The 26,483-nt window shown below is 40.3% G+C and overlaps 1 protein-coding gene across 5 annotated transcripts; it reads right to left on the minus strand.

Annotated features, from left to right (window-relative positions):
• Positions 1-3,823: 3,823 nt before the first annotated feature.
• Positions 3,824-23,054, minus strand: LOC113061862 (semaphorin-6D-like). Of its 5 annotated transcripts, none has more exons than XM_026231336.1 (19): positions 22,845-23,054; positions 15,601-15,766; positions 14,391-14,502; positions 14,187-14,247; positions 13,887-13,949; positions 13,683-13,784; positions 13,463-13,553; positions 12,707-12,826; positions 12,352-12,440; positions 11,607-11,824; positions 11,388-11,519; positions 11,048-11,203; positions 10,363-10,536; positions 9,886-10,026; positions 9,647-9,724; positions 9,292-9,350; positions 8,909-8,965; positions 8,268-8,426; positions 3,824-7,327 (listed from the first exon to the last, which is right to left on the minus strand). In XM_026231336.1, exons 2-19 carry the CDS (start codon positions 15,713-15,715, stop codon positions 6,036-6,038), a joined length of 3,219 nt encoding a protein of 1,072 aa, XP_026087121.1. In that variant the 5' UTR covers positions 15,716-15,766; positions 22,845-23,054; the 3' UTR covers positions 3,824-6,035. The 5 variants fall into 5 exon arrangements, with proteins under 5 accessions (XP_026087121.1, XP_026087119.1, XP_026087120.1 ...); XM_026231334.1 differs by having other exon boundaries at positions 8,256-8,426; positions 22,845-23,052; XM_026231335.1 differs by lacking the exon at positions 22,845-23,054 and adding an exon at positions 22,272-22,801 and having other exon boundaries at positions 8,256-8,426.
• Positions 23,055-26,483: the final 3,429 nt, after the last annotated feature.

Here is a 26,483-nt window from a genome sequence, read left to right on the forward strand (position 1 = left end):
GCTTTACAGTAATTTGGTGACCTTGGGTTCCTTTCGAGCAGCTTGTATTTGTAAAGGCAAACCCTATCTCTTCTCTCCATTCGTCTGCTTTTCAGAATATCAGATCCCAGGCATCCCAGATGCCCTGTATAACATTATGGGGATGTTCAAACACACAAGAGCATCTGAGAGCAGCAAACACCCAGGAATGTGTGAATGCAAAGGATGTGGAACGCCTCGCTCCAAAAAAAGAGACTGTAGCAGTGAAAGAGCGAGCGGGGATGGAGGCTGCATATAAATGTGGCTTTCTAGAGCTGGGCCTCTCTGGGAATTTGCTACAGCTATGTGTGAGGAAATGTAGTGACCCCAGTATGTGTGTGTGTGTGTGTGTGTGTGTATGAGAGAGAGAGAGAGAGAGAGAGAGAGAGAGAGAGAGAGAGAGAGAGAGAGAGAGAGATTTTTTAAAAGGGTGTGATTCTTCTAGAATGCCTGCTAAAAACAAATGAAGAGCCTCTTGTGCTAACAAAGACAGGGCAACATTGACTCACAAACAGCCATCTGATGTCTGTCTCACATCAGATGTCTCAAATTAGGCCCATTTAAATCCCCTCAGGCCTGCATTTGGCTTTTAATGCATGGAGCACTGTGTTGAATGGGACATTGATTGGTTGAGGTTTCAGTCAGGGGTCACATCAGTGAAATCGCATGTCCAAACACTCTTCCCTTGGATAAACTCCTCACAGAGGATGACAACATTTATCTAGGAGGAATGTGGGATTACCTGTAGTGTGTATCTACCTGTGCTAAGATCAATAAACACTTTTGTATTTTAAATACAGGTTGAAGGCATTTGGTTTTATTACTGGTTCTAGGACGTATGCACCTGCCAATTAACTAAATTACTACTATTCATTTCAGGTCAGTTCAGTGTTGTTTCAGTTTAGTTCAGTAACTCTGTTCATCAATTATGATATGAAGCATGTTTAATTCAGTTATATACAGCTCTACAGAAGGCAAGTTATAGTGTCATTATTCAACTCAAGTAATTCAGTTCTGTTCAATAGCAGGGCCAATGTTGCAAAATGTTATGAAACAAATCTTATTCAGTTATGAAGTAGCTCTACAGATGAAAATAATGTAATTATCCAGCTCAATTCATTTAAAGTTTTGTTCATATCCAATAGAGTTTAAAATGATAGCCTAAACTTGCAGCACTGTCAGTTTAAACCAATTTAGGAACTAATGACTCTATTAAATCAAACAGACTTATAAATTAGTTAACCAAGAAAGTCTAAATAATATTTGATACAAGTTGTCTGTTAGCATGGTCATTTCAATGATAGTTGCTTGGCTGGCCATGCAGCCTTGAAAGTATGATTTGAAATCTGCCATCTTTGTGGGTTTTCAGTTCTGTATCATCCTACTTGTTTTGAGCCAATCACGAGCCACAAATACACACACAGTCGCAAACTCTTTACTAGCCAATATCCAGAGCTGTGATGTCAAAAGACAATTTAGTTTTTATTGCATCAGAGTACTTATCAAAAAATACTCATTGCAGTCAGATGGTGTAGTTACAGCATCTACCAGCAGGGGCAAACAGGGTTACGCATCCAAGCAAAACCTTGACTCTTTTTCTCCAACAGTATTGGGCTCCAGACATTTTAACATTTATTTGAAATTTGGGGTCCTCACACAGATTATAAGTGATTCAGAAAGAGGAAAGGAGTGGGTGAGATGTGACAACTGGATTATGGATAGCTCACATTTAAAGCTTTGAGATCCAGGATGTTCTGGTACTAAGCATCTATTGTTCCCTCCTCACATCCCTGAGCTTGTTTGTGTGGGTTCAAAGTCTTAAATTTGAGGTGAAAATGATGAATGTCTAACTCAAGGTGCTTTTGTGTTCATGTTAAATGGTGAGAAATGACTTTTATGTGTGTATGTGTCTGGAGTGTTTGGTCAGACTCCATTAACCAATGCTTGGTCTGCAGGTACAATGACAACACCATGAATCAAAGCCCATAAGCCTGAGGACTGTGTGTGTGTGTAAGCGAGATGGCAGTGCTTGTTGAAATATTTCCCCGCAGGCTGATGTAATTACAGATCACGCAAACCCCCTTTACAGTGACTAGCTGTGATTTCTCACCATTTAACCTATTATTTTATTTTCATTCAAGTGCTCTCCTCTAAAATATTGAAATAATTCAGTACTTTGAAAAGCAGCTACGTGGCTGCAGATTAGAGAAGTGTTTAGATTTTACGCTATATAATCTATTAGCTGTTAGCTCGTCATCCAAAACTAGTTAGCTGATGATATATTGACTAGTCTCTTTACAGTATGCACTTTTTTCACAGTTTTAACAGAATTGCATTGAAGTTGATGAATTTAGAGATGCAGATTCCCTGAGACGGTTTTAGCATGCTTGGGGGATGTATAATGTTAGCCTTAGACCACACTGTCCACATTCCCAAACTGTAACTGCACAAAACTGCAGTTCTTGCCCAGAATCAGCTACAGTTTGATATGGCTTTCTAGCTATTTCTCTGAAATTCTATAAAGAACAGTTAACCATAAAAAAAAAAAAATGCTAATTTGCTGAAAATGTAGTCACCCTCAGGGAATCCAATCTTCATTGGAACAGATTTGGTGAAATTTAACATTACATAATTTGCTCACCAATGGATGCTCTGCAGTGAATGGGTGCCAACAGAATGAGAGTCCAAACAGCTGATAGAAACATCACAATAATCCAGAAGTGACCCCCACAACTTCAGTTCATCAGTTAACATCTTGTAAAATGAACATATGCATGTTTGTAAGAAACAAATTAAGGCATTTTAACTTTAAGCTGACACTTCCAGTCAAGATACCATTTATTATCCATAATAATTCATCCTCCAGTGAAAAATGCTGACTTCCTGTTGTCCCCTCACATCAAAATTAACCAACGTATTTCTTTAGATCTGTTTTGGACCATTTTTGCTTAAAACAGTGCTTGAGCTGTGCATACTTGTCTACTGATTCAGATGAGACAACCTTTTCTCTACTTTAGCTGGTGACCCGAGTTCAATTCTCATCTTGTGGTCCTTTGCTGATCCTGTTTCCGTCTCTCTTCCCTATGCTTTCCTGTTTGATCTGTTCTGTCCTATGAAGGCACAAAAAAGGCCAAAAATATAACTTAAAAATTAAGTTATGATTATTATAATTAACCATAACTAAATCACTCTGTGGTAAATTCTTGAAGATACCAGGCCAGATGTGACTGACCTAATGATTCAAAAGATTGGCCACTACTGAAACTCAAGAGAAGTCTCTCATACAATCTTGGATATCTGATGCTATCAGTGTATTTTCTGTGTGTGTGTGTGTGTGTGTGTGTTTGTGAGCTTATGTGTTTGTGGCTATAGTCTGAGCCAGTGGAGCAGATGTTTGGTGCTCAGCTTACAAATGACTTTGGAGGATTTCCCAGTGAGATGTGGAATGGCTTATTCTCCAACAAGAATTCAAAACAAGGGTCTAAAAATAAAGTATGTGCTAAATCTCTCATCAGTGAAGACGATAAAAACATCAGTCATGCAGCTCTTGAGTTTCAGCCCACAGATCCAGCATACAAAAGGATTGTCAGCGTGTGTTGGGGTTCGGTGATTATTTGCAAAATATTTGCATTGCACTGAAACTTCATCCAAATATGAACTGCTGGGTTTGGCATCAAGAATGACAAGTGCCATGGTTCCTGAGTATCCCAAGAACCACAAATGCATATTATATTATCAACTGTCTTACAAGTATGTGTTGGGTTGTTTCATTCTTAATTAACAAAGAAGGGGGAATAAAATGTAGTAATATTCTGTGCAGTAATATTTTATTTCAACTATACATGCTGTGTTAAAAAAGTCAACAAAAATATTCTTAAACAATGACTGTAATTATTTACACTTTCACAGTACAGCTTTACAATATCTACACATGAAAATATTCCAGAAAAGAGAAGCTGTATTCCAACTGCCAATTTTTGCACAGTATTAAAAATAAAAGGTAGACCAGTCTGGTTTCTTTGCACACAGAGTGGTGACTGAACAGTAAAGGCTTGAAGTCAGATTTATATTGCAATATACAAGGCAGTTCAACATAGGACAACCTGAACCAGAGCACAGGATCTACTCTTACTCCTTTAATAAAACTTAACTTTAGCAGGTGATGATGCACCAGTCTCCACTTAGCTGCTTTAATACAATCAGAACATGTAAACAAACATGAAGCTTTGGGCTTGAACAGGCAAGTTTCCCCTTAATATACTGACATTCCCAAGTAATTTCAAACAAACATTGTGTATCTAATTGCAGATGACCCTCTCTAAAAACACTCAAATCTCGATTTGACCCCATTAAATGTTGTGAAATATGGTGAGCTGAGAGTCAGGTGATATACATTTTAGATTTATAATACATTCATTACATGGCATCTCATCATCGCAAATTAGCACCTTCCAGAAATGCATAAGAATAAAATTACAATAAGAAAATGTCTTAGTAATTATAATCTTTTCCTTTTCCTAAAAAAAAAGAAAAAAAAAAAAAAGAAATTTTATTATTATTATTTATTTCTCTCAAAGAAAACCATTCTGAAGGTCCAGCCAAATCATGGTATTCCCATCCAGGGTTAGATTACTGGTCATATCCAACCAAAAATCATTTGTTTGATGATAGTGAAATGTTGAAAATCAAACCGCACTCCCATTACTTTAATAAGGCACACAAATACACTGATCCAGGTAAACTTGCCTTGAAAATATCCATACTTGAATAGTTGTATATTCACAATGAAGCTATCACTGGCACAACTCTGCAAGACACACTGGTAGGTACTGTAGTAATTGTACACTTATAGTGAGTATGGAATTGAGGCCTCTTTTAAACAAGCAAAGTGAAACGTAACTCTCAGATAGGGTCTAGTATGGAGCTGAGGTTGGGTTTTGCCACAGAGCTGAAAAGTGGCTTGTAGTAAGGAATGTGCTGTTTGCAGTTTTATGTAATGCTTTGCCCAGGAACTAAAAAGCAAACTCTCTGAAATGGTGTAAACTGCAAGGAATACTTAAGAACGTAAAAGGAGACTTCATACACCCAACAGCAGTGCTTGGCATGTAAGAAAGGAGAAAGCTTAATAAATGATCTGCCGTATAGCATAGTTGAAAGTTGACTTTATGGGTTTACAGGATTCCCAGTGATTTACTGAAACTAAAAATGACCAAAAAGAATATTGTACATTTGGCCAGCGTGATCCTGTGCTGAGCCTGTGTGTTTAAAAGCTTGACGCAGCTCGACACACAGAACTGCTGCATGGAATGCCACACTGTAGTCTGTTAAACATTGTCATCGTCTACACTTAGCAGCACAAATGTTGAGGGCACTTTTACACTGTGAGTTTTTAAATCAGTAGTCCAAGCAGGAGCCCTGGACATTTCTTTTGCACGCATAAATGATTAATTTATGTCTGGAGTTCTGTGTCCAAACACATCAGACGTTAATGCACCAAAAATTTAATTTATTTTATGACAGCGATGACTCAAGCTTGTTCAGAAAACAAACACATGATCAATGAATGCACACTGGTTAGCCCCAGGGACTAATCAAACAGAGACACGCAACATGTCCCTTTCACTCTGTCTGTCTTCTGGAGAGATTTCCAAGCAAGAATATCATATTTTCCAAACAGTAAAACAAATACAGTTCACATTGATGGGGTTGAACAGTGCACTGGGAGCTTACGCTGCCCGATCGCCGCAGCAACTACGCAGCTGCTTTATGCTGCACGTCAGCTGAGACCTGTGACCTCAGGCGTCCCTGCCGCCTTGAAGATCAGAATCTGTCACCTGCCACTCAAGCATGACAGGACAACGTCATAGCGAAATAGCACAACTACCCCAAAACAGAAGCTCTGGCATCCAATTAATTTCCCTTCATAGGAAACAGAGACTGGCACACCATATCTCTGTGGACCGAACACTTTTACTCCCACCGTCCATTAATGCACGAGTAAGATTCGGCTAAGCATTTCAGTAGCTATACTTGTTCACTGCCCTCATTTGTGCAGTCTGTGGTGCAAAGCCATTGGGTATGGGTGGCACATCTGGCTTTGACGATGCTGTCCGTTTGATGGATGTTCGTGGTAAAGACCCATGACCACTGTAGCTGCTCTGCCGGGATATGGAAGGTGTCATAGCCATTGGTACCCCGTGAGAGTCTAGTCTAGTGGGTGGGGTAGGAGTTGGGGGCATGTACCCACCTCTGTTCAAACTAGGTTGCCGGGACACTATGGCCCCACCAGGTGAGTGCAGCCCTTTGGGCGGTGAGGAAATGGAGTGTCGCTGGGATGAACTGCGTTGATACCGCTGTCTCTCGAGAGTGCCCATCTGCCCTGTGGGCGATGTTGGTGTAGTTGGCACATCCAGTCTCTTGGTTGGGCTATTTCTGGTTAAAGAGGAAGATGGAGAGTACAAGGAGGCCTCTCGGCTTGGGACTTTGGGTGGAATCTCCGTTGGGCTTACAATGGGTTCCAGCATTAGGTGCTGTCGGGATTTGGGCATCTCCACCATAATAGCTTTGGGGTGGTTCTCATTCAGGTGCTTCAAGAGGTCATTCAGTGTGTTCCTGGCATCCACATTACACCGCTGGTCTTTACGGCCAGATCTGGAACCATGTTGATCACTATTCTGGATCTTCTTTTCTGCTTGAGACCCTTCAGGAGTACTGAAGGATTCCCTGTTCTCATGTGTGGCATTGGGCAGTACCACGGCACTGGGGATGTGGGGGTTGCTGACAGTGGAATGGGGTGGGGGACTGGAAGGAAGGTACGGATGGATTTTGGTTGGTCCATCTTTGCGGGAGCCACTCATCTTTCCATGAGCTCTCTCCCATTGGTTCTTAATTGGCTGAAGACTCTTTTGTTGCAGCACTGGTGTGGACTCTGGTGTAGGCAGTGCTGCTAGTTCTGGTGGCTGCCCACTCAAGAGCATCGTCTTAGTGTCTCCGGTGGTTGGTACCTCCCTCCCATTGGTCAACAGGTTGGTGTAAAGTTTAGGAGTATCTATATTGGGTTGGTACTCTTTCACAGGACTGTCGAACAGACCATTGAGCTTGGCAAAACTGCCAGTGGAATCAGTGCATGACTGTGCTGACTCTGCATCTTTTTTGATCTTGCGTGGAGTGCGAAGGAAAGCATCTCTATAGCAGTAAACGACCATGCCCGCGATGAATGCACCGAGCAGGAATGCAGCTAACACACAGGAGACAAGGATATTCATATGCACCATCTGGTTAGATTCACCTGCTTGTATTTCCCATACACCTGCAACACAGATAGCCAAATACCATGTTAACACACTCGCACCGTTGATCACTGAACAATTCTCTCTTTAAGCAAAAAGTCCCAGCCCCACCACAATTTGGTGTGAATCAAAAGCATACAACTGTTATTTCCAGCATTTAAGAAGCTTATTAAAGAAATATACCAAGAAAGAAATTCAAAAAATACAATGAGATATCCTGTTTATCTATATTAGTAAAGGAAGCAAATTAGTAAAGAGGTGGGGTGGAACATTTTATTGCAGAAGGGTTGCATTATCAAGTGAGTTAATATGTTGTTGTTTTACACAAGAGTTTCCCAAAGAGAATTAAGCCCGCTGTCTTTGTTTAGTACCCAGGGGTGAGTGTTGTTAGTGTCCGCATATATATTCGAAAGAGTTAGTTGGTGAATAATGTTGCTCGAGAGGTGCTTAAAAGTGTTGCTCAGTGGCAAGGCCTTTGGAAGATTTCCTAAAACCAAAAACCATTGGCAAAGAAAGAAAAGGATGGAAGAAGATAAATATGTAGCCATTTAAGACAGACTGAACAAAAAATGTCATAGAAAATGCATTAAACTAAAATATATATAAAATAAAGTTAAATGTGGAAGACAAATCATAGTAACATAAAAGACATTTAAAAGTAGGAAAACTAATAATAAAAAGCTTTATATGCTGATGGAATCTAAGTATAGCTGCCTGCATCATCTCAATAGACTTTAAAAAAACAAGGCATTGTGCTGACCTGAAAGTTTTCAAGAGCACTTGCATCCCTACTTTGTTAATGTAGTGTGACTGACTGCAGTATTGCTTATCATGCCAATGGGCTGCTATCAGAGATGTATGCACTCTCTCAGTAGACTAGCAGCACTAATAGCAGCTATTACCCAGAATTCCATGCAGCAGCGCAAAGCGCACCGGTCAAGGCCTTACCCTCCAGCACACCTGGTATATGCTCAACAGAACGTGAAGTGGCTGGGTCATCGTGGAACACAAATTTCCGTGAGCCAAAGAGTTGGGGAATCTGAGTGGGGATGGTTTGAGGTGATTGTATGGGTTCAGAGGTCACGGGCACTGTGACTGACGATGATGGCAACTCCATGTCTGTAGCAACAAACAAACTGTATCTGAATCTGAGCCCATGATTGGCACAACGTAATGATTGGGGTTAGTGCATACTGACAGGATGTCATACGTCAGTTTATAGGATTCTTTGAGGTAAATTTTTAGAGATTGACTCTGATGTTATGAACCATTACAGGGATGTAATGGCTGTGCAGAGTCTCAGGTAAGGAAAATTTCAGCTTGAAAGGAGGGAAAGGATGAAGATTATCTCTAATAGAATGAGGAGATGACAATATAGTCCAGGGAGATGATAAAGTGGAGACAGCATATATCCATGCAAGAACGAAAGAATGAATGAATGAAATGATAGACAAGCTGGTGCTGAGAGATCAGGTGCCTCTCAGTGATAATGGTGATGATATGATGAAAAGCACAGGAATAAGTGTAGGTGCAGCAGTAGAGGAGAAAAGAAAGGGAGAAAGATCTCAAGGAATGAATCCAGTGCAGTACAGGAAACTAACCAGAGGTTGGGTCGCCATATGATTTGAAATCTGGCGCTGATGTAGTGGCCAAAAATTCTAAAAGAATTAAAGGAACAGGAAATCAGCATAAAATAACAAAAATAAAAGTCTGAAATTATAAAAACGCTAAAATAGTTTTTACTACAAAAGAATAAAAAAGTGTTTGTTTTCCTCTGGTTTACGCTGTATCGCTCTTTCACTTTCTGTAATGTTAAGCCCTACACAATGTATGTGTAAATATGTGAGTGTTTAATTGTCAAAGGAATTAATATGATGTTCGTGTGATATGTGTTAATTTCAGTCAGCTGAGAGTGTGAGGGGGTTATTGACGTCACAACTTCTAACTAATGTTTCTGAAAAGGGGCATGTGTTGATGAGCTCACCATGACAGTCGCCGAGGTGAGCCGTGTTGCCGTATTCGACATCTTGCTCATAACCAGTTCTGCAAAACAGGAAAAAGAGTAATAAGATAAATGAGTTTGTACTACGGATACAAGTTCTGGGCATCATCATTAACATATACTGTTTTGCCTGTTTCAAAAATAAAAATAAAAACTGCAGGCATCAAAACTAAAAAATATATTTTTCATGAAGAAAATTGGAAATGAGAACTGTTAAGTTAAAAGAAGAAAGAATCTAGCTCAGCTTTTTAGGAAATCGGTTGCAGTGTCAATTATTCAGTTTAGTGTTCTCAGTATATCCTCTAGGTAAATCTGAATATTTTCGTGATTGACTTACTGCACAGCTGCAGGAATGCGCTCACAAGCTCCATGTGACATCCAGCCGCAGTAGGGGTCTCTAGATGCAATACAAGACCTGCAACACACCAAAAATATTGTTTATACCAACACAATATGAAAAAAGAACACACTACACAATGGTTAATGAGGCTTTGTGCTGTTCAGACTATAAAATTGAAACATATTTGAATTGGATATGCCAAAAACTGTATAAACAGTGTTGCATTCAGGACTCACTTTTGACAGGAACTGTGTCGTTCACAGCGGCTGAGAGGTATTCTGACCACACAGCTAGAAAAGGCCACATAGAGTGTGTGGGTGTCTTTATGTAGATGGAAAGACAGAATTCGCCGATCGTCCTCATTGCTGGATAAACACCTGGGAGAAAAACAGAGGGAGGGAGATGATGAAAAACAGATAAATCACATGTTATCGGATCTATCCGTCAGTCGCTGTTTTCTTCAGTCACAATTCAGCAGAAGGAAAACAAAACACACACACACACACACTGACGAATGAGAGTGAGAACATTTCGCTTTCACAGTAAACAGATCTAATCTCATCTCAAAGGTTCCAAAACTTTATTCAGGTCACAATTTGGGACTCATTTCTGGCTAAATAGCCAAGACTACTTCATAAAAAGACCCAGAATTTTAAGTCAACGAGAATGTGTCTAAAAACTAATCATGAGACAATTATAGGATGAAAACATACTTGGCTTGGTTGAAAACATCGATCTCCTCTAGTAGGATGCTGTCATTTAAAGACAGCGGGGACGTCTTAGCCAGCACTTTTAGGACGATGCCTGCCTCAGAGCCAATGAAAACCACCGTGTAATTCCTCTGGGGTCCTGCAGTGTTATCAACGGCGAGTGCCGTGAGCCTGTACCTACAAAGACAAAGGAAAAACAGTTGAGTACAGGGCCGCTTTTCAGTTGCAAGGAGACGCCTAATTTACAACAGCTTAACTTAAGCTGACACAAGACAAAACATGTTGAAAAGAGACACATCTATCAAGACCTGAACTAGTTAAATTAGGCGTGCCAGTTGTTTAGAATGTGAAACCAACGCTCTTTGCTGGGAGGGTTAAAATGTTTACCCAGTATTTATTTAACAGCTGACATTGGGTCAAGATGGCAAACTATTCAGTGTGTTGTATTGTAATTATGTTTTTATGTACAAATCTGTGCTAGTATTAGATTTCTTTCTGATGGATTGCAACAATTTTTTTCTGTTTATGAAATATAACCATTTCAGTTAAATCAAACAGAGCTGGTGGCTTTTCCTGTCAAAGCGGGCAGACTTTGCAGTTTGTCAGAAGTCTTGGTTGCAGCATATCCTGCGAGAGTGTCAGACCAAGGTTCTTCAGACTGGGCTGAATGGTGGCACTGTGCCCGTACCTGACTCTTGTTTTGGTGAACCACGGTTCGTCTCCAATGGAGGGGACTGAGGAGTCCATGAGTGGGTGTGACTTGATGAACTGAAGGGTCTCGTCTGGAAACTCGATGGAGGTTTTGTAAGACTCTGCTGAACCGTGTCCCGCACAGCAGCCGGGTCTGAAAGGAAAGAGAAAAGTTGAGGCAAAGGGGGCAAAGATCCATGTGCCCCATGCCTGTAAATCTATACCCGCCTCCAAATGGTCACTGCGCACACAGGTTAAATATGCAGCGTGTCCAATTACCTTATGTTAATTTTTTATGTCGCAATGATTAGCTGTCATGCACTAGTGCGTTCACCAACCTGGGCTTTGGCAACTTCTCCTCTGGAAATGGTGTCCACACCGAATCTGCTGTTTTTTGCTCTTTGAAACGGCCATGGAATGCTTTCTCAATGTCTGCCATGGAGAACGCACACACCGCAGAGCCAGGGATACTGAATAAGTCAAGAAACAGTGACATTAGCGCTATTCAGCCCGTTTCCATGTGAAGATTTTGTGGAAAGGCTTGTGACAAGCTTTACCTGTTCAACTGGGTGGTGAAAACTCCAACCACAGAAGGCACCCCATTAATGTCGATGATGTCCGTAATAGCCTGAAGAACGTCAAAGTAGAAAAACGATTCTCCGGGAACGGAACAGTTCAGGCGAGCCTTAACAAAAGTTGTCCAGTGTTTTTCCAGCACCCGCTGAGACCCTCCCATGTCATTTTTACAGATCCGAGCCACTCTGGAGTAAACCGCCTGCAGCGAGAGAAAAATAGCGGGAGAAACTCAGCATCACTCTCTAAATAATAGATCTATCTCCCCGGCGGCTAAGTTGAATCTAAATATACGCAAGAAACATCTTTTTTTCTTTCTTTTAGAACAAAACTGCAGTGTGCTAGAGGGCTTGAATTAGCACCATGTAACCATCTTAATAATTCACTACTGTAAAACCTGCTCTCGATGCAGGTGTTGAGTACAATATTAACTAAACTTAAATATTAATTAGTCTGTGGAATAAAGAAGTCATTATATGGGCCAATTTAAAGCAAATCCTGAGGCAATGGATGATATATTGACCCTCTGGAACAAACATTCATCTCTAAATAAATGCCTATGAATACTACATTAACATACAAATCTGAACTACATTATTACAGTTCAGAAGCCAAGGTATAACCATCTGATACCATCACTAACACCATGGTGCATTACTTTTTGTGTGTGTTTTGTGAACATTTTTAGCAGTGTTAGCATTGTACTGTACATCACATTGCGTGTCATACCTTTCCCAAGTTGTTGTGCTCGGCTGCGATTTCTCTGAAAAAGAAGTAGACAAAATCCCCATAGTCCACGGCGTGGAGAAAATGTGGCTCTGGAAGAGAAAGAGAGCATTAGCATCCCTGCAGCTGACCTCAAGTTAAATTTTTATGCGTTTTTGTTGGAATGGCTGAGTGTTGACCTAGTTTGTGCCACAGGAAGCTGGATTTTACATCAACAACCACCGTTTTCTCTCCTCCCCCATTGACTTTTTTAAGGTATGGTTACAGGTTATAGATTAGATGTGTACTGGGTTCAATAAGGTTAGCATAAAATGCTGACTAGCATGTACGTTTAGCAGACAAGCAAGAGTTTCTGTACCTTTTAACCACTTGGAGTCATATTTGATGGTGCGAAGGGCAGAACCGTCTCCCATGCTGCGATAAATCACAGCATCGCTGGCCAGGAAGTCTGCCACCGTCGCTGAGTACAGCTTACCATCTATGACATAAATATGTGAGCTTAAAACACACTTCAGCTTCACTACGCAATTACACACAACTCGAGCAAAGTTGAGAGGAACACAAATCTCAGAGGAAAGGTCTATTCAGACCAAAACAAAAAACACTCATTTTGAGATGCAATATAGAATGAACAAGATATACAATTTTTACTTCATTGCACCTGCTCTTTTATATGTTCCAGTTACTGAAAAAAATAATAATTTTGCTGTCTAAATAATAATAATAATAATAATGAATACAGTTTATTGTTTTAATGAAATTAAATTTAGTGAGTTTAATGCTTAAACAAAAAACAATGTCAATATTTGAACTAGAAAACAAGACAAAATACTGATGGTACTGTTGTTGTTGTTTTTTTTGCTGTGTGTGGCCTGTACAGACTCATTCAGATGCAGGTGTGATATCAAAGTGTACTAATTGTCGTCAGGTTGTGCTGTTCCTGTCTGTAGCCTATGCTAAAAGAGCTGGCATGAAGACAGGACGTTCTCGTGGCTTCTGATTTATGTTCAACGTCAGTCTTGGCTCTCATTGGAGCATTAATTTGATCCAAAACCTTTAAAAATCATGGCAAAGTTATTCATCATCCCCCTCATTATCCTGACAGCTCTCATACCAGCAAACAGGGCAACGTTTGTCTGCTTTGCATCAAACGGGCATCGGGCCAAACCGCTGATCTCTTCCCCATCAAACTCCAAGTTATCCAACTAAATAACAGAGAGAAAAAGAAAATATAGAGATCCAGAGTCCTTATCTTCATTATACTGTAAAACTGCTCCCATTCATATTAACCAGTCACTTATGAGAGGAAATCAACATACAGACAGTTGACTTACCCTGTAGTAACGGCACATGGGGTTGAAACCATTTGTTCCGCAGATGAACACAAGATCATCGTTTCTCGGAACCAGGACTTTAATGAAGTTATGGCACTCGTCCTGAGAGAAAGTCAAGACAGAGTGATTTATGGTTGCTTCAGTGCTGTAAATACTACAGAACCAGTGACAAGTGATTTATGCAAAAGAAGGAGGAGGACTCACTCTGTGCTTTCCCTTCATGGCACACGTCTCCCTGTCCGCCTGCCCCGACCGCCACGTCAGCTTCTGTGACATCACACACCATCACCATTAGACACAGCTTCCCACCCGCACACTCTTAAACATTAACAATGTACTACACCATGGGCAGGGACAGAAAGACAGAAACAGAAACCTAGCGATTTACAAAAAGCGCTGCCATGACTGGATTCGGATCTTTGATTAACAAGAGTTTTTATCACTTGTCACGCCTCGCAAGAGACAAGAGCACTTTGGTCATAAATTAATTTACTGTGAACCCACCCTGTATGGAATAATCTCGTTCCTGTAGGACTCTCTCAGACTCACTAAATATACCTGGTCCCTGCCAGAGAGAGAGAGAGAGAGAGAATTAGTTCACACACAAATTTCTACTCATATTTCTAATGGTCATCGACCAGCTCATCTGAACTGTCTGAACAGGTCAAAAGGTCGAAGATCTCACTTCCACATCCTGTGCTGACTTACCTGCCCGCAATGAAAAGCGTATCATGAATCTTGGTCATCAGCTGAAAGTCCAGTTTGTGCTGAGATTCGTTGCCAGAGGGGCGTCCACGGAACACGGGGTACTGGCGTGCATCTGTAGAACAAACAGATGCCCCGTTATTCAGTATTAATGTCAACAGAGATCGATGTTGGTATTGATCGGCTGTGGCAATTGCATGTTAAACTACCCTGAAGAACGACTTGGCTGAAGTAATGAATATTACACCAGCAGGTCCCGCATTGACGTCCAGCGAATGCACTGTCAGCATGCTGGAGTGTTTTCTCACTGCGGAGCACAGCAGCACTAATGCAGCGACTCTATTTGTGAATGTCTTCTTCCAAAGAATGTGGATGACTGTTTCTTCAACCAAATACAGGCACTTTCATGTCCCTAAATTATTACTTCATAAGTTCTTTTCATTCCTTACCATAATTTATTTTTGTAACCTTTCAAATTACTTTGAAAATGACTTTTTATTGGTTTAAATTTAGTCCCAAACCCAGACTTTCAATACTGAACTATAAAAATCCATTATAAACATCATATTATTTTTATTATGATGTTGTGTATTATAACAATAATTAAACAAGCCACTTCATTATTTAAATATTCCTAAAATATTCTATGTTTCCTTTAATTTGTGGTGTCATTTCCAGCACAAATAATTTAGCTACTAAAGTTTTTTTATTTTTTTTATTTTTTTTGTTAGTGTTAGTCAAAAGTGTCAATGAAGAAAATGTTTAGGGTAAAATATAGACCTAAAACAAGAAAATATTTGCACAAGAAAAAACATGGTTACACCTCAATTTATTTGTAGTATATTACCATATATCAGAATATTGTTGTCTTGTCAAGAGTAATTTTGTTCAATTATGCAGAAATTATGGCCATTTTTGTGACTCCTTTTTTCCTTTGAAAAACAAAAAATGTTGTAGGTATATCCACTAGCCACTGCTTATGGGAAATGTGATGCACAAGTAAGAGTTTAGAAAAATGTGTGCTTTACGACTTTCTAAAAGCCTGCAGTTCCAAAGGTGCCTCTAGCTGAAGAAAGACCTGTGTGTGTGTGTGTGTGTGTGTGTGTGTGTGTGTGTGTGTGTGTGTGTGTGTGTGTGTGTTTTAAAGAACTTGATAAAGATCTCATGCAGATGGTGGCAATTAATAAACAGTGTGGTGTCTGCTGGTTCTTACAGTGTCGGTCCACAACATCTAAAGGGATGTTGTCCTCAGGAAAGCTCACAGCCTCCAGATGGGACACCAACAGCAGCAGTAGCAGCAGGTCAATCGTCAGTTCTCGCCACCCCATTGCTGGCACAGAGGTCACACACCTCCTGTACTGCACTGACGTAGATGTTACCTGCAACATACACAAACGCATGCAGTCAACACCATCAGCCACTATTCATAACTGTTTTCTCTTGTGTTTTTGTGCATGACCTCTGTCAGGATTTGCTATGTAGATTAGGACGTCTGTTTTTTGTGTGTGCATGCGAGTAGGTTCACTCCCAACAGATCATTTAGAGTGTGTGCGTATGTGCATGTGTATTTGGCAGCCAATACCCATGATTGAAAATCTGTCCACGAGAGGAAGGTCAAAAAACAGACAGAGAGGGGGTGGAAAGCGAGAGCTTAAGACTCCACACATGCAAACGTTGTGCTGTCAGCTAGCTCTGATACACACTTTAACATGTACACTGTATTTAAGGATGTCATTTGTGTACTATTAAGTGTGCAGAGTTTGTGTTTGGATTGTGGAATATAATGGGGAGTGTGTTTGTCTCCAAATGGACATTCAAACAGGAAGATTTTCAGAGGTCTGTGTGCTGTGGTTGGGGTCTTCTCCTAGAGAGACAATCATCTGTGCATATTGATGAGCAGCGTAAAGTCAAATATTTATAAAGCTACAAATTATTCATGCCAGCAAAGCCCGGACGGATATAAGCAATTTACATGGAGACAACAAACAGCTTGGCGGAAGGATAGAAAGTGAGTGAGTCAGGCCTCAACCACTTCCTGAGTGCGTCCCGCCACACATGCTTGCATACAGTATTGACATTTTTGCAATTAGCAGCCCTGCACACCTGCTCCCATGCTGTACTATGCATATGCTGCCTGTACCACTCTGCCTTTATTGATTAGGTGTTGATTGATCAGTTCTCAATTAATCAGCTGAATGGGATGTGGCCTGGGGAAATTCTCCAACAGAAATACGATCCACAGTCCTTCAAGGAAAAGGAGATTCTCTGCTCATCTGTTGCAATATTGGATCTTCATTTCAACAGACTGACTACAAGGGATTCTGGGCTATCATGCTTTGATCGGATCAATAGAAATGACTCTTTCTCTGGCAGTTATTTTATATGAGATAAGAGAAAAGGCTGATGATATGAGAAGACAAAGTTATGGAAAGGGAGACAAAAGACAATCGTATAATAGAAGACAAGAAAAATGAAGGAAAAAAGTGAGGGGAAAAGGCAAGATGAGACATGGTGAGAAAAGGAAAGATGAGAAAAAGGAAAGAAGAGGTGCTGAGACAAGCAAGAAAGACAAGATAAGATGAAAAGAAGAGATAAGATGAGAAGACAAGAGAGAAGACAAGGCAAGAACTGAAGCAAGGAGAAGAGCTGAGAAAAGGATGAGAGGTGAGATGAGAATCGAACACATGAGACAAGAAGTGAAAAAGGAAAGAAAAGATGAGATGAGAAAAGAAATCATTGAGATTAGAATAAGACAAGAGGAGCTGAGGCGAGACAAAATTAGTATAGACAAGAAGGACAAACCACAAGAGATGAGACAAGTATTAGTGCAAGATGAGACCAGAACCAAAATGAATAAGAGGAGAATACAAGAAAAGGAGAGGCAAGACAAGACCAGAGCCAAGAGAAAGAGTGACTAGATGAGAAGAATTGACACGAGACAAGGCAAGAATTGAAGAAAAGTGAGACAAGGAGAGGACATGAGACAGGGATTGAGACAATAGATGAAAAAGAAGGGACAAGATGAGAAAAAAGAGACAAGAGAAGCTAAGACAAGACAAATTATTGTTATAACTACAGATACTATGAGAAGTATACACCAGATTACATTCGAGAAGAATGAGATGAGAAGAAAAGGAGAGACAAGATGAGACCAAAAGTGAAGAAAAGACAATATAAGGCAAAGAATTGAAGCAAGGAGACACAAAGAAAGACATATAAGATAGGGATAAGTGTCAAAATAAAAACCAGAACAGATGATTCCAAAACAAAAGAAGAGAAGAAAAATGACAAGGTGAAAAATGGATACAATATGGAGAAGTATGTAAAGAAAGAGAACAAACAAGATGAGGAAAACACACTGGATGAGACGAAACAAGCATGAGAGACAATATGAGATGAGAAGAGAATGATCAAAATGAAAACAAGATGAGAGAAGGAGAACGAGGCGAGACAAACATGAAGATGAAGTTGTGAGCTTGAGTGATTAAAAGCTGTAATGTTTGGACAATCAGTGAAAGTCAAAGGCCAAGGTGTCAAAAAATGTGTCTATCATAACCGAGTTCCAAATGCATTTCTTTTCCCATGTGCATCCTCTATAGGCACAGAAGTGCACACATCAGCAGCATGGCGCTCTCGGAAGGGTTCAGGAAACACTGAATGGATTAAGCGATGTGTACAAGAGGAGCCCCAGTTTAATACAGCACAGAGAGTCTAATCACAGCTTCACAGCGCCGTTTCATTTCCTCCGCCTGGATATTGATTCAAGAAATAAAGAAGGATATTTCCAGCACCCTGGAACATACTCATTGTCAATGCCAGAAATCCCTCACAAACACTAATCATTTTTCATAGAAACACCACAGGGAGTTACGCAGACACACTACAATAACACAACAATTCCAGTGCACGGAAAACACCAGACTTGGGCAAAGAGAGCGAGGGAAACCTAATGCAAAACACAAACAAAGGACATACAAAGGTCAGCCGTCTTGAATTTCTTTTCAATATACATCGAGCGCAACATGTTTTCTATTGAACGTCTTGGTTCGGTTTTCCATTCTTGCCCTCCGGTGTATGAGCCTGGACAGGCCCTGCGTGGAGAGAGTTGACTAGTCACGCAACCTGTTAGTGTTTAGCTGCTCCCCGGCTATTCTCATTACAGCCTCTCTCCGCGCGACGCAATCACACACTCGTTGATGTTTTTGGCTGCGTTTCCCGGGATGCTGGCACGACGCTTGAGTTGGCAGGTCGTTCCAGTAAGATTGCCTGCAGCAGATCCACCCAACACCCGCCTGCGGGAGTCCAGCTGCAGGAAATGTGACAGTGAAGGCCAAAAGAACAAAGCCAGTCAGTGACGCTATGTGGCTTCAGTTAACCTTATGAAATAAATGCTCCCCAACGGAAGAAATCGGTGTAGCTGATGTGCTAAGGCTAGTTTCATGCATCCTGATGCAGGAGAGAATAATGTCATTTAAGTGAGGAATGGCATTTCACAATCACTTTGCTTTAGTTTAACGTGAACCCTGCAGGTCTGCCTGAGGCCTGACACTCAGAGGGAAAGTGAAAGAATATATCAATAGAAGCTCTAAAAGAGGGTTGGTCAGTATGATCATATATACCACACAACAGCAGAAATATGCCAGCTGCTGAAATATTTGCTATACCACGGTAGATATATACAAGCAGCTATCAGTGCTCATATATATATATATATGCGTTCACACACAAAGCGTAGGTCCCGTAATGACACATGGCATCAGGATGTGACGTGTAATGCACGAGTAGAAAACGCTAGGCACGTTAACTTTCACTTAAGCTGGCGAAAGACATCAGCTTCAATGCGGATAGTGAGGAGTTAACTGATCTCTGCTTCATTACAGTTTGCACAATTTTTTTTCATCGCGAACATTGATCTGCCTTCAAAACAACCGGTAAAAGAGCATTATCACTACGACGCACCCTTTACGGCATTGGTTCTGGCTTTTGTTTACACAAAGCTAGTTCCGGGACTGAACCCGGCAATGTTACTAGATCCCCAACCCGGGATTGATCCAGGAATCAATTCCGGGACGTGTTTGTGTTCACACAGAAGGCGATCCGGATTCCTGGACCAACATGCAGTGTGAAAGGGGCTAGAAAAATTCACGCTGAGATTAGAGCTTTCCCACACAGCCATTAAAATCACAGTTGTTTACAGACAGATCACAACTTGTTACTCCACAGCTGTAAGACGGGTCACCGCCCCACCTGTGCACCTTATTCCCCACCCCCACTCTCCCAAAGTCATCTCCTGCAGGTGTGTGTGTGTGTGTGTGTGTATTAAAGGAACAACAGAGAGCATGAGGTCCTTTCAATCCCGGCCAGTGAAGAGACCTCCATGCTTTAAAGGTTAAATCAGTTACTCAGGCCTGACCGAGGATGAACACAAGACAGCAGGACTGGCGTGGGCTTAGTGGACACAATGTGGCCAGCTGTTGTGACTGACTTTATTCACAAACACATGAAAAGTGCTGAATCTGCTTCATGGTAAAAGTTTCAGTAGAGGTAGATGTTATCTGCCGCTCTCTGAAAGAGGGTTCAGCAGAGATAATAGGAATTGCAGGGGGGCAATGCACTCTTGTGGTTTGCATTTATATTATTTTTAAGAGATGGGTCTTTTAAACTCAGTTTACACGTCACACATTCATGAAGGACAAATAAACAAAACCATAATTTGGGAAAACAGCATATCCCATTAACTTCCATATGGTCAAACAACAAGAAATGGTTAGAAAAGAGCTATGGGGCGCACTATCATACATGACCAGCACCCTTCTGAGGTCACAGTAGAAGTCATAAGACTAATTAATTTGATATACAGTACATCCACACATGCCCTTTTCCCCCTTTCTTTTTTCATTGTGGAGATTTCCTTTGATATTGTCTTGGTTTTATATTAAGCAAATTTATTTTTTTCTTCCTGACCCTTAAACCTAACCCTCACAAAACTGCTTTCTTGAATTTTAATTAAGACAATATTTTGTTTGTTTATTAAGCTGTTTTCTCGTGGGGAACGTTGGCTGCTTCGCAGGTGATTTCAGGTTTTACTGTCCTTGTGGGGACAGACGGTTCTCACAATCTAGACAAAAGCTCAGCACTAACATGTTCTAGTTTTTAGCTGACATTTTAGTTGTTTAGCTTATGTTGTATGTATTTGTTCTACATTTATTGCTCACTGGTTTTTAATAAAAAATATTTTAATAGTTTAAACAATTGTTTAACCTTGTAAATTACCATGTTTAAAATATAATTGGTGGATAAAGGTTATGGGATAATTATTTTTTTGAAAGAAAATTAAGTTTGATCTACAAAATATGTACAGAATTTAAACGTATGTTTTCTTAGTCTTACAGCATGGTAGGCCTATATGAAGTTATAAGACATTGCAATAAATAAATTAATTTATGATCTCAATCTTCAGTCTCCCCCATTTCATGTTTTGTTCTCAACATTTACCTCAGTAGTGTTTTGCCTCAAAAAGCTTACACAGAGAGAGAAAAAAAAAAAAATTATTGTGCCATCTCCTCGGACTACTTAATCATTCACATAGTTCATTCATTCTTCTGACGGTTTTCACTCACATAAAAACTAATTTAGTTTAATTTGCTACGTGCGTATACATTACAGCGCGTCTCGGATGTTACTCAATAGTTTATCTATGATCGATTCAGCCCAGATGAACAGCATAAAGCATCTTCAAACTAAACCTTCTCCACTCGGAACCCCGTCTATGGAAAGAGCATGTGAATCAAGGCGTTTAAGCTGGAGCCGAGGCATGACGAATCTCTTGAGTTGAGGTAAAAGCATAAAGACAACAGAGGAGTGTTGGGTCGTTAATAGCTTCTGCTGGGAAATTGATTGTGTTAATGCATGACCATAGGCTCCATACCCACTTTACACAACAACAGCAACGCTCTCTCTCCCTCCCTCTGCCTCGAATATTCTAAACAGGGAGTAGAGATGTTATTACTGTTCTGTTTCTCATGAGATTGTATCAGTTTGAATTATATGATGCAACTCCCAGGCAAAGGTTAGATAAATGTAAGGCTCTAAATCTTCCTCGTTGTAGCCTACTACTATGCGAACTTGGCTCCCTTATCCCTCATCATTACGGGACAGGAGAGGGGGGTCTGAAGTGCATTATGATGATATATCGGTTCCACTCACTGTCAGAAATTAACTGTAAGTGATTTTCAGGGGCATTTATGACCTCTATGAGGTGTTTTTCTTTTTTCTTTTTTGTTACACAATCATGTCACCCAATGCCAAATAGTCTATCTCAAATGAATTAGCCAACTGAAAGTGTATTTCTATTATTTACCTTTCACTTGTTAGGTACAAACAGGGGAATTCATTGGGACAGCATGTTGCCCCCATATCATGAATATCTGTGACATTTTAGCCTAAGTCGGGTTAATTTCTGACCCTTGCCTTGTGCCATCTATTCCGTTTATTATATGCAAGAATAGAAACGAGACAAGGCTTGAATCAGCTTCTGTTTCAGCTCTGTGTGTTTTCCAATATTGAGTTGTTTAAATTTCGTTTTTGTAGGCTGATTTATATTTCATTTTATTATTATATAGTAACAATACAACCACTATAGCCTATGTAAAAAATAATTTCCCTTTAATCGAATAAACGCATTGTATCAGGATGTTTGGCACTGTTTCTCTCATTAATAACGCCAAATAAAATCAGTTACTTTTATCCAATCGCTTCCAGTCGTCTTGAATTAACAGTCTAAATGCAGAAGCTAAAATTTAAACTTGTAGAACTGCACTATAGCCTACTCCACTTACTCCAAAATCTTTGGCAACAAAGTGTGAAGGAAAACAGAAATCCTACCTGAATGTTCTCCAAACGAGCATGTAGACTACGACACTCTCCGCGTTATATTCCAAAGTGTTTTACGCTATTAAATCCAGTGAGATCAGATAAGCATGTGTGCATCTCGGTCCATAAATCCAGAAGATCCTTCTGTGTTTGTTTTATCCGAACCACGCAAAACAATTCCCGGAGCCCGAGGGTCTCGTCCAGCTCCTCTTCTGGATAAAGCTTTGTGATCTTCAAAAGCTCACCGATCAAATGGCACCAGGACCCTCCCTCTCCTCTAGTACCATCCCCCCGTCATTCACCAAATCAATACAACCCAAACCAAATAAAACCAAGTAAGTTATTACCTCGAGATCTACTCTTCAGAATGAAGAACTTTACGCGCGTGCGTCACTCCGATAATAAACAATCCGAATCTGTGTGAACGGGTAACAGGATGATAAAAATAGCTCCAGTTCTATTTTTGCACTGCACAAATAGAACTAGAGTACTTCTGATGTTTTGGAAAATTTTTCCTTGTCGTTTCTTTTCCTTTCCCCCATTATTGTTATTTTTTTCTGCATTTTCTCTTTTAAATCAACTCACCTCATCTGAATCCGTGATTTTCTTTGCGTGATTTGGATTGCAACAACTCTAAGTCGAGCTTGAAGTGTCTCTCTGCGTTCCGAGCGGGGGAAAACAAACTAATGCACGGCAAATGGTGTAACTCGATCCATCCCGAGTCCTTCCATCAGAAGAGCCAACCACAGCCTACCTTAGAATCTGATCCCTCCCCATTCACTCTCTCTATCCCTCTCCCTCTCCCTCTCTCTATATTCACTCTATCCACTCCAGCGCTAGTAGATGTGGTTTTTGGCTGCTTTTCCCTTGCTCTGCTGGGTTTTTTTCTTTCTCCTGCCAGAGTTTGAGACCTATATTGTCTGTATATGTGTATGCATTTATTTTTGCATTTAAAGAAATTTAATATTATTAATGCTTTTGCGATGTAAACACCCTTTAACACAAATAAAGCGTTTTGGATCTCTTGTGTGTGTGTGTACTTGCCCGAGGCCCTAACATCTTGGTGACCCTGAGGGCCCCCCACTTTTCCAAATCCCTTCCCCCAGCAGTAAGCTGCTTGTTAAATCTTTTCCACAGAACTGTTTTGGGAAGGAAGGACAACGAACCACACTCCTCAGAACTGCTCTTTGGAAGGAAATCTTAACTTTCAGCTTGAGGCGAAAAAGGGAAGGAGCCAAGAGAATTTATTTTGACACTGTGCTCCCATGCATTCTCACCATCAACCTTTCAGAACCATTTTCAATAATGGAAGTCATGCATAGAAAACATTCTCTTAATTTGTTCATGAAATGCAGCTGTGATCCAAGTTTTGAAAGTTTATTGTTCACATACGCAGCACAAATAAAATTCAAGCCTGCTTTATGTGGTTTTGAAATTGTACGGTGATCAATTAAATATTAACATAAGCTGCTGTATGAATTAGTTACAGATTCACTTTGCACTGTATTGTGTATGAGTGTGAACATTAACTCATATGAGTTGATAGTCAAACAAAGAACATCGGAGAGTGCTAAGAGGAGGGGGCGCTGGACTGGGCGTAAAACCAGTACTGATTACCATTGCCCCAAAGGAAGAGAAGGCCCTTGAAAAGTCAGGAATATATATTTTGAAGAAGGGGGTGGGGTGGGGGGGTCTCCCATTAGGACTTCCTATGCATAGGGCCCGGGATCTTGTGCAGCGCCCCTGTTAAGAGGATTTGGCAGTTGTGCAGAGACATTGCCTTTAACAGTATGTTGTATTGTGTTTTTTTTTTTTACGTGCATAAATGTTGCTGTGAAATGCACATACGAATCTAAAAGTCAATATTATCTCTGCTCTAAGCAGTTGCTAAATCCCTCTTCACTGCAACTGGAGTAGATAATGATTAGAACATTAAATGCAGATATAACAGTGGAGAACCAACTCAGAATTCCAACATATCCTGCAGGTAACAGGACAGACACACATGCGTACAGGTAATAGTTTTAGAATTTGTTCCACTGACCTAGTTGAGGACGTTGTTAATAAAATCTTCAGCACAGGTGAAGACATGTCAGGGCAATAGAGCGGGTTGAGGAAACTGGAAAGTGAAAGTTGTATATCCCAAGACCTCACAAATTTTTTTTTGTGAGGTTGTTCTTGTATACGCTTATGAGACATAATCAGGATCTCAGTTACACTTTGTTTCAACTTTATCCCAGATGTTGCTACCAAAATTCATTAAATGTGATATTAATAATCAATTGTTGAAATATAGTAATAGTAGAGCTATAGCCTAAATTAGATGTTCATAATGAGATATTTGACTTGTGATCACAGACTGTTATTTTGGATAGTTTTAGCATAGCATAGTATATTTTTATTTAGCATAGTTTTATGATTACTGAGACATTTTTCAGAAACTCCAGAGGTTACACATTTGGGACTTTTTCTAAAGGGAATCATTAACAAGAGACGTATGCTGAGGTCAAAAGACAAAATCTCCAAAAGTGATTTTCTTTCATATGGACATAACCTTCAATACTGCATGTTCATGCTAATCAAATAAATACATCCAACATAAAATAATTTCCTGTATTCCTGTATTTATTGTAATAGCCAGATAAAATGCATGCAGAGGCTTAATAGTCTTCCTCGGGAGTCCAGAGTTTGCGGCAGCGATAACACCTGACCCTTCCCCCATACATTTTTACAATTACATACATGCATAACACTCACACACACTCTTGTGACACACACCTCTCCATTATCACCCACAGTACTGCTCGTTAACATTTGAATGTTCAGCAGGAAGGCAGAACGACTTCTAAACTACTTGCTACTGGTCTTCCATTGTCTACTGTACGTGTGAGATTGACGGCAGAGGTGGGCACTCCCAGCCTCTTGAGAGCTTTGCGGGGGGTGTAGGGTGAAGGGTTAGCCAGCAGACCTCTGCAGCCCATCCAGTCTCACTGCTCAGCCAGATTTAGTACCGTCCGGCCCCCACAGATGGCACAGAGAGACACACACAGGGAGACAAGCCTGTGGAAGTGCAACACTTGTGTGACAAATGGAGCCCAGACCAGCATCATTCCACAGACACGCTCTTAATCGGACAGTGTGTGTGTGTGTGTGTGTGTGTGTGGGACTGGAGCCTTTGAGTCCGACTGCTTGACACCCAGACTGCATAAATCGCTTTGTCATAATGTCATGCTGAATTCTGTGTGATACTGTTTAGTATAATTTATTTGGCCAGTTTCATATTTCCAAGGGAAATGTCCATTAGTACACAAATTAAATACTGCAGATAATTGATTTTGAATAAATATTAGTATAGTTAATTGGCAGAAAGGACAAATTTGTTTATGCCTAATCGTGAAAACCTGTACTCCACTCTCACTTCCTTCATGGGAAATCATTTTTTTGTCACAACCTGTTGGTGAAATCGCGTGCATAGAGGGTGTGTTATTTGTGTTGAACATTATGATTCAGCGATTTAATGTTCATCGTTCTGAGAGACTTAACCAGGCTTCGACAAGCCCGACCCCTCCTGCTTCTGAGACCAACTGCTCTGGCATGAAAACCTTCAAAACACTTCACACAGCTGAGTACAATAAACAGTCCATAATTACACTCATCTGCAGACGACGAGTCCTAGATTCTTTCTTTCTTTGGATAGTCCCTTCCTAGAGAGTATTTAGAGAGCAGATGTGATAAAGTATAAAAGTATAATGTATTTAAAAAGTTAATGTGTGTGCATACATTACTGTAAAACGACAGACAGACAGACAGACAGACAGAGAGATAGATGGATAGATAGATAGATAGATAGACAGACAGACAGACAGACAGACAGACAGACAGACAGATAGATAGATAGATAGATAGATAGATAGATAGATAGATAGATAGATAGATAGATAGATAGATAGATAGATAGATAGATAGATAGATAGATAGATAATATTAGAAAGGCAGATAGACAGACAGACAGATTAGATAGATAGATAGATAGATAGATAGATAGATAGATAGATAGATAGATAGATAGATAGATAGATAGATAGATAGATAGATAGATAAATATAGACAGACAGACAGACAGACAGACAGACAGACAGATAGACAGATAGATAGATAGATAGATAGATAGATAGATAGATAGATAGATAGATAATATTAGAAAGGCAGATAGACAGGCAGACA

Source organism: Carassius auratus, chromosome 43 (genome assembly GCF_003368295.1).
Source record: "Carassius auratus strain Wakin chromosome 43, ASM336829v1, whole genome shotgun sequence".
NCBI lineage: Eukaryota > Metazoa > Chordata > Actinopteri > Cypriniformes > Cyprinidae > Carassius > Carassius auratus.